Source organism: Geotrypetes seraphini, chromosome 9 (genome assembly GCF_902459505.1).
Source record: "Geotrypetes seraphini chromosome 9, aGeoSer1.1, whole genome shotgun sequence".
Lineage (NCBI taxonomy): Eukaryota > Metazoa > Chordata > Amphibia > Gymnophiona > Dermophiidae > Geotrypetes > Geotrypetes seraphini.
In genome coordinates, this window is record NC_047092.1 from 123214048 (window position 1) to 123226083 (window position 12036).

Here is a 12036-nt window from a genome sequence, read left to right on the forward strand (position 1 = left end):
ATTATTGCAGTATCAGAAGGAAGAAAGAGAAGAAGTGATATCTTTTGTTCAGAAATTTAATATGCAATCAGAGCAGATGTGCTCGATAAATTTTTTTTTTAAATAATTTCTTTATTCATTTTTAAACTTACATCAAGTGTACAGTAAATATCAACCAAATATAATACAACATCACTTGAAAAATTTTCAATATCATACAGTGCTCGATAATTAAAAAACACCATCCAGTGTTGAATGTGCACAAGGAATTATAGAATACTAGGGTGCTGTTTTCTTTTCAAAAGAATTGGAATTTAAGAGATAAATAAGTAGTGCTGACGTTTGGACTAAGAAAGAAACGATAGGAACTGCTGGCCATAAAAAGTGTTTGAAGTGTTCACTATGTTTGATTATGCTAGAAGGAGCAACCTTTACATCTGATGTGACAAGTAAAACATATCTGATGAAGTGTGTGTCTTAATGTGAATCAAGAAGAGTAATTTAATTCAATGCCCATGTAAATTATGTTGGGCAGACCTCGCATTCTCAGAATAAAATTAATCGAACATCATTTGTGTTTAAAGAATGATAAGGTTGAAGCTCTTAAGGTAACTCATTGCCTTCAGCAGTTGCACACATTTGAATCCCTTCGGTGCACAGTTCTGAAATGTCTGTTTCTCAAAACATCAGGGAGACTTAAAGAAGCTTTCGAGACAGTGGGAACAGAATGGATCTTTCTTTTGCAGACAGTGGAACAACCGGGCTAAACGTGTGTATTGAATGGTCAACATTTTTTTAGACATTTTGAAAGTTAGAGCCAAAGAAATTAATGCAGCGTCTGATTGGCTGACCAAGAAGGAAGTGTGGCTTTGTGTGAACTTAAGAAGGTTGGCATCTCTGTATCCTGAGCGCCATTTTCTCCAGAGCAGAGCTAACGTAAAGTTGCAGGAGGTTTCTCCCTGACGCAGCAGAAGCGAAACAGAGATTTTCCTGTCAGGGTATTTGATAAGTGGACATCTGATTACAATATGCTGTCTGAAGAATGGCATTAAAGCTAAGTGGATAATTACCTTTTGTTGTTTTTTTTCACTTATATATTCCTGCCAGGGTTTATTTTCTACAACTAGAAATAGATGTAGTGGAGTTTTTTTGACAAATGATGGTGTTTTAGTCCCTGTCTTTGGAATATCGATATATGAGGAGCAAGCTGTTATATCTCGTCTTTTTTTTTCCACTTTAAGCATAGTTTTGGTCCAGTTGTAGAAAGACCCTGTTTTTATTTTGTTTTCAATCATATAAAATAACAGCAGCAAAAATAGCCATAACTTTAATCTTTATTGACACTTGATATACCGCTAATTTGCAATAGGGCATCCAAAGTTATTTACAAAAAGAAAAAGTACATATAACATCACTATTAATTAATTTACAAAAATATAAAAAATATAAACACAAATTAAAAGGAAAATGTTACATCTAAGTTTATCAAAATGGATAAAAAATATTGGGGTATGTATTTTAAGAGCTAAAAGGTTTCAGAAAGAGATGTCTTAATCATTTTTTAAAATTCTTCCAAGGTTGCAAAATTTCTAAATTGAAGGGGAGTCATTCCAAAGTTTGGTCCCACATTGCAGAATGCTGAGAACTTCAAGGAAGAGAGAATATATCTGAGATTAGAGGCAAGGACAGGAGATTATTACATTGGTTAACAAAAAAAAGTTTTTCTTTGCTACTGAGAACTTAAGAAGTGTTCTTAGTTAATTTAATAACGGTGATTTCAGATCTGTAATTGAAATTCAGATAACATGTCAGGTTTCTGAGATACACGTTACTGATTTTTTTAACAGTTTGCCATATCGGCATAATATTGTGAGTATGAACTGTGTCCCACCAAACTTGTGTTAAGGAGTTTACTCTGAAAACAAACACAAAGACAATAAGGAGACATGTTACAGTATATATTGTGGTATGCAGACTATGCCTGCTAGGAATGTTTTAAGAGCAGTGCACAAGTCAAGTTCAGGCTCCACACAATTACCCCCTTTTAAAGCACAATTTCAGTCATTGAATGAGTTTCCTTCTGTGTCCTGTAGAGGGAGTGGGAGAGCAGAACTGCAGGATTCCCATCCCCCACGGAAGCCTAGAGTGATTAACAGGAAATCACTTCCTCCTGAGGGTTTGGGGCGGGGCTGCAGACTCCTGAATCTGAGAACCCAGTTCCTTGAGGGTCAGAAGCAGCAGAAACTGGGAGAGGACAGGTCACAGCGCTCAGGGCTGAGAGCTCTGAATGTCAGCCAAACTCCAGAGTCTATGGAGCTAATAGAGGCTGGTGAGGACATGTCTCTTGGTCTGTTGGAGGAGCCACAGGATATGGAGCTGGAAGCCAATGCTGAGACAATTACTGAATTGCCTAGTGGAGCCCAGCCCATGGAAATATGCTGTGTGAGAGGCAAGTGACTGACTATTGAATGATTTTTGAAAGTTTGTTTTGCTAATTGCTTGCCTGTGCTGGCTATTTTTAAGCCAGCTGAAGAACAAAAGAAGTTGTCTTTTGAACTTTGCAAAGAACTGTATTTTTGGAACTTGTTTTTCCTTTTTGGAAGTTTATGATTCTTTCTCTGGTGGAGGAAAGTGAACTGTTTCCAGTCCCAGACAGTGGGGTTAGCCCCGTGTTCATAGTGGTGGGATAGAGGGCCAATTTTTTGGCAGATTAACACCACACGAAGCACACTGTCTGGCCAGCACTCTGCTGCTGAAGAAGCCAGTGTAATTGCACTGACTTGTATCGAATTGATACAGCTCTGAAGCTTGTGTGTTTTGAGTTTTTGAGGTTTTTTTTTTTCTTTTCTCTTGGGATACATGCTGATGGACTATAAATTAATGTGGACTTTAGCAACTTATTTAGTTTTTGCCATATGGACATTGAGTCTCAGTTATAAGCAGAAACATCCTGACAAAGCTTTACGTTTATTTTTTACTTTGAGGAATAAAGCTCAAGTTTATTTTGAAAAAGAACTTACCTGGTGCGGTGGTGTAACTAAACGCTTTATTACTTTTCCTTGTGCTGCCCGCAGCGGCTCACAAGAGGTTTTTCTTGTACCGGTGGCCCAAGACACCTTGCCCTGAGGCTGCTGGTTACATAAGGGTACATAAGAAACGCCTTCGCCGGATCAGACCTAGGTCCATCTAGTCCGGCGATCTGCACACGCAGAGGCCCAGTTAGGTGCTCCTTATTGAAGACCCGGATTTCCCATATCCCCCGACGTGATTTGCAAGAAGGTGTGAATCCAACTTGCGCTTGAAACCCAGAACAGTAGTCTCTGCCACAACCTCCTCCGGGAGAGCATTCCAAGCACCCACCACTCGTTGTGTGAAACAGAACTTTCCTACATTTGTCCTGAACCTGCTGCCGCTCAGTTTCAGCCTATGACCTCTTGTCCGTGTCACATCTGAAAATGTCAGTAAAGCTGCTTCCTGGTCAATTTTATCAAATCCTTTTAATATTTTAAAAGTTTCTTTCAAATCTCCTCGCAGTCTTCTCTTTTCGAGGGTGAACAGTCCCAGTTTTCTGAGGCGTTCTTTGTAGCTCAAATTCTCCATACCTCTGACAAGTTTCGTGGCTCGCCTCTGCACATTCTTCAGCAGAGTTATATCCTTCTTAAGGTATGGGGACCAGTGTTGGACACAGTATTCTAAGTGTGGTCTGACCATTGCTCTGTAAAGTGGCATTATGACGTCTTCCGATCTACTCGTGATCCCCTTCTTAATCATGCCCAACATCCTGTTTGCTTTCCTCGCCGCCGCCGCACATTGAGCCAATGGTTTTAGGGTTCTATCTATCAGTACCCCCAAATCCCTTTCTTGTTCGCATTTGGCTAATGTCACACCCAATATCCTATATTCATGTTCTTTGTTTTTCTTTCCCAGATGCATTACCTTGCATTTGTCAGCGTTAAAATTCATCTGCCACTTTATCGCCCACTTTTCCAGCTGGTTCAGATCCTTCTGAAGATCCTCGCAGTCCCTTTGAGAGCCAACCACCCGACATAGTTTTGTATCATCTACAAACTTGATTATATTGCATGTTGTCTCCTCTTTCAGGTCATTTATAAAAATATTGAATAAGATGGGCCCAAAAACAGAGCCCTGGGGCACGCCGCTAGTCACCTTCTCCCAGTCCGAGAATTTCCCATTTATGCTTACTCTCTGCCTTCTGTTCTCTAACCATTTTCCGATCCATCTGTGCACTTCTCCTCCTATTCCATGACTTAGTAATTTACTCATAAGCCTTGCGTGCGGGACCTTGTCAAATGCTTTCTGGAAGTCCAAGTAAATTATGTCCACTGGATGTCCACTATCCATGTGTTTGTTCACCTTCTCAAAGAATTGAAGTAAATTTGTTAAACATGACTTCCCTTTCCTGAAGCCGTGTTGATTAGCTCTTATTAGGTTGTGATCATCCAGATGTTGTACAATGTTATCTTTAATTATTGATTCAATTATCTTCCCAGGGACCGATGTGAGACTCACAGGTCTGTAGTTTCCCGGTTCACCTCTTGATCCTTTCTTGAAAATTGGGATGACATTTGCTATCCTCCAGTCATCTGGTATTTGCCCGGTTCTAATTGACATGTTAGCTAAGGATTGTAATAGTTCCCCAATTTCCACCTTAAGTTCCTTTAATACTCTTGGGTGAATTCCATCCGGTCCAGGGGATTTTTCATTCTTTAGTTTGTCAATCTGAAAGTATATCATGTCCAACTCCACATTTACTGTTGCGAGGCTTTCCTCTATGCCTCCGGTGAATATCCTCCCTGTTTCTGGCATTGTTGCAGTGTCCTCATTTGTGAAGACAGAGGCAAAAAATGAATTTAACCTATTGGCAACCTGTTTGTCTTCTTTAATTGACCCTTTCCTTCTTTGGTCGTCGAGAGGGCCCACTGCCTCTCTTGCTGGTTTCTTTCCTTTTATATATCTAAAAAAGGGCTTAAAGTTTTTGGCTTCTTTCGCTATCTTCTCTTCATAGACTTTTTTGGCGTCTCTTACCACTATATGACACTTTTTCTGGTCGATCTTGTGACAGTTCCAGGCCTCCGTCGTTTTTTCTCGTTTCCATCTTTTAAATGATTTCCTCTTTTCCCGCACTGCATCTTTCACCTCTTTGGATAACCAAGCTGGTTCTCCTTTGACCTTTTTTCGCCTTCCTTTGGATATCTTCGGTATGTAAAGATTCTGTGCTTCTATGATGGTGTTTTTCAGAAGAGACCATGCTTGATCAACTGTTTGGATTTGTGCCTTCCCCTTTTTGAGCCGTTTTCTAACCATGATTCTCATGCTATCATAATTCCCTTTTTTGAAGTTAAAGGTTGTGGCTTTAGTTTTGATTGGTTTCCCTTTTCCGATGCCAATGGAAAAATTAATCATATTGTGATCACTTGTCCCCGGAGGGGCCGCAACTTCTACATCTGTTGTCCTTCCAGTAATGCCATTCATGACCAAGTCCAGGATTACGTTTCCTCTTGTCGGTTCTCCCACCATTTGTTCAAGGAAGCAATCTCCTGTCGTTTCCAGGAATTTTATCTCCCTGCCGCAGATTGACGTTGCCAGTTTCCAGTTTATCCCCGGAAAGTTGAAGTCCCCCATGATCGTTACATTTCCTGATTTACATCCACGGTTGATTTCCTCCATCATTTCTTTGTCTGTTTCCTCAATCTGTCCCGGGGGTCGATAATAGAGGCCAATTTTTATGTCTGCTTCTTTTTGTCCGGGAATCTTTATGCAGAGGGACTCTAGTTTACCATTTGCTTCCGTCTCCCCTTCTCTAATAGATTCTATTTCTTCTTGGACGTACAGGGCAATACCTCCCCCTTTTTGCCCAATCCTATCTCTTCTGTATAGTTTATATCCTTTCAATGCCGTGTCCCATTCATTCTCTTCATTCCACCATGTTTCTGTTATTCCTATGATATCCAGTTGTTTTCTTTTTGCTAGCTCTTCCAGTTCGCCCATTTTATTTCTTAAGCTTCTGGCATTCGTGTACATACATTTATGCCTCTCTTAACTCAAACAAAAGTGATGTCAGCATGTTCAGCAATGTTTGACACACTTGCTTTTACGCTTGTCCTATACATTTGTCTCTCTTTGCAAGAACCAACAATAGTCTCCTATAATGCTGGGATTGAACTTTCCCTGATATCTACTTTCAATCACCTTGATATCGTGATGAAATGTTTCCCCATGCTCATTGCTGACATCACCAAGATTGGGAAGAAGTTGAGGTGAGAATGTAAGAATGCATTTTAAGTGACATTCTGGTATCCCGTAGCATGTCAGCATGTTCTCCACAAGCTCAGCATAATTCTCTGATCTGTGATTACCAAGAAAATTCTGAACAACCAGCATGAATGCTTCCCATGCTGCTAATTCAGCTGGGTTCAGCTTCTGTTTTAACGCATCATCATGGATTTCAGGTCCAACACAAACACACTCTTTGATTTTGGCTTCACTTTTCTCGAAACCAAACGTACTTCTTAGGTGCTGAAATGCATCACCATTGCCTTGACAAAATTTTTCAGCAGACCCATTTTTATGTGAAGTGCTGGAATAGTGCTGGAAGATAGATTTTTTCACGATGTACTAATGGCAGGTGCTTCACATTGTATCTGCCAAAATAATGTTTGTATACACTTTGAAGTTTGCTGGACAGATTCTTTTGCTGATCGTGTGCAGTAAATTGTCTGCAGACATAATATAAATTATCAGGATGGTTAACACAACCTCACCTATTCATAATAATTATAATATCTTAGACAAAAACAAACAAAATATAAAAATTCACAGGTAGAAAAAGCAACAGAATCACTTTTTAGTATTTTAAATTACTGGTATATGTGATCGATGAAATGTCCTAAAATGCAATATTGTATTACAGAAACAGTAAAATACCGACGCTTCACGGTAGCGTTATTGACGAAAATGATATAAACACAAACTGACACATAACATAAAAACAGGATGTGATAGATGAAAATTGTTTCAGATTTAGAGTCAGCATGTGGCCCTTTTTAAGGTACAGGTGACAGAACTCCAGTAGCAAAATGTTGACCAGTGTTATCCACAGAACTTAATATATGAAGGGATTGGTAAGGGATGATCAATCTGCTAAGATAACAGAGGGAAAGAAGTAAAACGATATTTATAAACAAGAGTAAGCAATTTAAATGTGATCTGTTCCGATAGAGGTAGACAGTGTTCTTGTTTGAGTAAGGGAGTTACATTGTCAAAGCAGTGGTCAGAGTAGATAAGTTTGTTTTTTGAGAGAGGTCAAAGGAAGATCTGCATACAAGGAGTTACAATAATCAATCAATGAAATAACTAGTGCATGGATTAGTGGACGAAGAAGTGATTTGCAATATAAATGGTTTAACCGATCTGATTTGTTGAAGCACAGAAAATGATGAGCAAAGAACGGCATTAATTTGTTGCTTGAAACTTAATGCACTATCCTATATCTCACCCAAAATTTTTACTGTTTTGGATTATATGATATATAAAACCATAAGAAAAATAAGACAAGAAATGTTATATATAAAATATATTATAAAAATATCAAGTGTATTGTTAAGATAATTGTATGAAAATTTAAGACACTTGTTGTTAAATGGAAAAAAAATTCAATAAAAAACTTAAACGCAAAAAAAAAAAAAAAAAAGAATTATGGCTTGTTTGTTGTTGTTTTTTAAAGTATAGGTGACTCCAGTGTGTTTGTATTTACAGGGTGATCTGGATCAAGAACGCCTCAGCCGCCAGCAGAAAATAACAGCCTTGTACCAACTGCAGCATCTCCAGTACCAACAGTTTTTGATACAGTAAGAGAAAGGCAGGCATTTTTGCTCAGCCAAGCTGTAACAGAGGAGTTCTCAGAAATGGATTGTGATTGTTTTGAGGTGATAATGCAGGTCATTGATGCTCTCCTTAGTGCTTTGCTGCCTTAAATCAAGATTTGGATTAAATTAATTTAATTCAGTGATGGGAGTTCAGAGCCTTCCAGTTCCATAGGATTAACCTAGAGAAGGGGTTCTAAACCCAGTTCTCAGGATACACCTAGCCAGTCAGGTTTTCAGGATAATTAGAATGAATATGCATGAGAAAGATTTGTATTCCCTATCTCCATAGTATGTAGATTTCTCATTCATATTCATTGTTGGTATCCTGAAAATCTCACTAGCTAGTTATGTCCTGAGGACTGAGTTGAAGATCCCTGACCTAGAATATAGGGCAGAGATCAGGATTATGAATGAAAGCCCTAATGAGATAGTTCAACAGATGTGTTACATACTGTGAATTACTGTTGGTATCTCTAATGATAAGACCTGAAACATATAAAGAATGCAGGAGCACAGGCCTGATTAATTGTATTTTCAGTATGTTTGTTTTTTTTCAATTAACTTTGATATTCATTTGTTGCGATGTTGGTGGTTAACTTATGAAGCATGAAAGAATCAGTGGTATTTATGTTAAGGTGCTCTGACTTTGATGCTTAATGAGTACTAAGATTCTGTTTCCTAATTTGAAGACAGCAGTATGCCCAGGTCCTGGCCCAGCAGCAGAAATCAGTGCTCTCCTCCCAGGAGCAACAGCAGCTAGCACTCCTCCTCCAGCAATTCCAGACTTTGAAAATGAGGTAAACATGCATTTTACTTTTACACAGCAATTTGACCTGATACAAAGTCTCAGTTTTTATCATGATAGTGGTGACAGTGTATAGACACAATATTCTTGATTAATGGAGTTCTTAAAATGATAGAGCCCAAAATTCAGTATGCACAATTCCTTTCCTTTAGTGCCACAATATCTTCTGGAATCTTGCTGGCATTGCTATGATGAAGCTTTGGTTACTGAGCTCTTAATGGCACTATTAGTGCAGTGCTGTGGATTAGCTTATTCTATAGCAAAGACATAGGACTTTGTACCATAGATATAGGATTTTGCAGAAGGGTATCACTCAAAACTCTGAACTCCTTCCCTTCTGCAGTAGAGAAGAGCTCCTTCTTCAGTTTTTCCTTTTGCAAGCGAACTCAGAAGGTGTGTTGTCGTACAGTCCTGCTGTATTCCTGGACAAGTGGGTTATGCATCCCTTGTTGTGCGACTGCTTGTAAGAAGCCTCATTTATATAATCTTTTTCCAGACTCTCCCTTCTTACCTCAGGACTACCCTCTGGTTTCTAATTGCTTTCCTACAAGTGAGATTGTAGTGATAGTCTTTTCTGCTTGTATTTAATTTTTTCTTCTACTCAGTATTTTTATGCATTTTACATCTTTGTGTTGCATAGGTTCCCAGGGGGTTGGCTGCTTTGAAGTGCACCTCCTGGACAGCCTGCACCTTCAGGGACTGTTCCCTTGGGAGTTGGCTCACACCAAGTTTGTCCACTAGTGGGTTTGAGTGCAGATTGTGTGGCTTTGTAGAGGTGTGTCTTGGATCGGAGCTAACTGCGTCCCTCTACCAGGTTACATGCATGATGTGTTCATGGGTAGTGGAGGTCCCCATCTGGTGGAGTCATGCCAGAGGGGCAGTCAGAAGATCAGCAGTCCAGTTACAAGGCTCGTTGAGGCAGAGGATCTAAGAACATAAGAAGTTGCCCCCGCTGAGTCAGACCAGAGGTCCATCTTGCTCAGCGGTCCATTCCCGCGGCGGCCCATCAGGCCTAGTGCCTGAACAGTGATCCCTGATTAATTTTATAACTTACCTCTAATCCCATCCCTATAATCTACCTCTACTCTTATCTGTACCCCTCAATCCCTTTGTCTTCCAAGTACCTATCCAAAGCTTCTTTGAACCCCTGTAGCGTGCTCCTGTTTATCACATCCTCCGGTAGCGCGTTCCATGTATCCACCACCCTCTGTGTGAAAAAGAACTTCCTAGCGTTTGTTCTAAACTTCTCCCCTTTCAATTTCTCTGAGTGCCCCCTTGTACTTGTTGATCCCCTTAATTTGAAAAATCTGTCCCTGTCTATTTTTTGTATGCCCTTCATGATCTTGAAGGTTTCTATCATGTCTTCTCTAAGTCTCCGCTTTTCCAGGGAGAAAAGCCCTAGCCTTTTCAGTCTGTCAGTATATGAGAGGTCCTCCATACCCTTTATTAGCTTAGTTGCTCTTCTTTGAACTCTCTCAAGTACCTCCATGTCTTTCTTGAGGTACGGCGACCAGAATTGAACACAGTACTCCAGGTGCGGGCGCACCATAGCACGATACAGTGGCAGGATGACTTCCTTCTTTCTGGTCGTGATACCCTTCTCATGATAAACTGTTTCAACTTCCTTTACTGCAGCTCTCAGCACAGCATGACACAGTGAGTACGGAGTTGACTGCAAGAGGGAGAATTAGAAGGGCTTGAGCATGTGCAGATGCATGCTCAAAGCCGGAAGAGGCAGGAAGAAGATCTTCAAGCGGCACCGGCACGTCCTGTGGGCTGCGTGCCGGTGCCAGACCGGGGGGGGTGAGTTAAAGTTGGTCGGGCGGAGGTGCCTGTTCTCGGGGGGGGGGGGGGCCTTTGCGAGCAGGGGGGGGGAGCAGCACGCTTCTGGAACGAATTATGCTCGTAAACCAAGGTTCCACTGCATTATGGTTTCAATCATTGGTCCACCTCCATCCCTTTGATATAAGTGCAATAATTCATTAAGTGCAATAATTAATATAAATTCATTTTTATAATCAATGAATTTTGTGATTTTATGATAAATGAAGTTGATATGGTTGTCAAAAGTTCATAATGAAGTTATATAAGGTCTTGTAAAAATTCTGTGCAAAATAGCAGTTTTATCATAAATGAATGAAATTTTCAGAATTCAAGTGGTCACTGAAACTAACTCTGTTTGTGGGACTCGTAAAAACTCATAGAAAGACCATTAATCTAGAAGGATGAAATCAATGCTGTTGCAAAATTTCATAAGACTTATCAAAAATTCATAGAAAAACCATTTATCTTAGTGGCCCCAATAACTGACTCTGACGGATCCGTTTCGTTAATACTTCTTCAACTGATTCTCTGATTCTCCCCTGCTCCTCTTTCTCTTTTCTTCTGTTTCAATGGAGTTCTATTACTTTGGTACTAATTGAAGAGGGAGTTATTCTCCACTGCAGAAGGGGAGGAGTTCGAAGTTTTGAGTGACACCCTTCTGCAGATTCGCAACCAGTGGGAAGCAATAGCTATGGTACAGAATCCTATGTCTTATAACAAAAAAAAAAGGTAAGAACTTAATCTTCCACTCTGAGACCCATTTACCAAGGGGTAGACATTCAGCTGGAAATAGTGAGCTTGTTTTTAATGCCAGTGCACCAGCATTGAATATCTAGTTTTACGTGGCTAGATATCTCTTGCATTGTTAAGTTTGATATTCAGCACTCAGCCACCCAAGTGACACCATATAAAAATAGTACTGACTTTTATGTGATCTGATTTAACTGCTAAACATAAGCAGGTTTTCTGAATATTGGCACTTAACTGCATAAGTTCTGATTCAGCCTCAGCTCCTTTCACAAATAACCAGCTTTGAGTTTACTGGTCTGTGATGATATTCAGTGGCTAGCTCCAAACAAGCAATTTAACTGGTTAAGAGTCATATCTGTCAAGTTAAATCACTTTGAATATTAGCCATTTTGTGACTGTTGGAGACATACTTAGTAAATAGGGTTCATTATTAGTTAAGTTGGCCAGGAAATTTAGGGTTTAACTGTGCATGCTAGTTTTATCTTCTTATAGGGTAAATAGTAAATTCTGCATATGCCACAGTTGATAGTAATAGGAAAACTCTGGGATGGAGGCTGTCCACTAGTGGCAGACCAACTGTAGAATCTCAAATTCATAGTGCCAAGAAATTTGATATGATAAGATGCTTGGCATCTAATATAATAAAATGATAGGCCGCGCATGCGCACTAAAAAATCGTGTTCCCTGATCCCGTCGCGGAAACACGAGTGCGTATGCGCGGGTTTTACGTCACCTGCTTTCCACCTCGCGCCGCCGCAGCTTTCAAAATTCCCTGCTGAGAGAGCTCGGATG

At 39.9% G+C, this 12036-nt stretch overlaps 1 protein-coding gene across 4 annotated transcripts in view; it reads left to right on the forward strand.

Moving 5' to 3' along the window:
• GIGYF2 (GRB10 interacting GYF protein 2) overlaps positions 1-12036 on the forward strand; it is a 674098-nt gene that overhangs the window by 422581 nt on the left and 239481 nt on the right. For all 4 annotated transcript variants that reach the window (XM_033959534.1, XM_033959536.1, XM_033959537.1 and 1 more), the window contains 2 exons: positions 7756-7847; positions 8555-8662. In XM_033959534.1, the coding sequence (XP_033815425.1) occupies positions 7756-7847; positions 8555-8662 (200 nt within the window). The remainder of the gene's footprint in view (positions 1-7755; positions 7848-8554; positions 8663-12036) is intronic.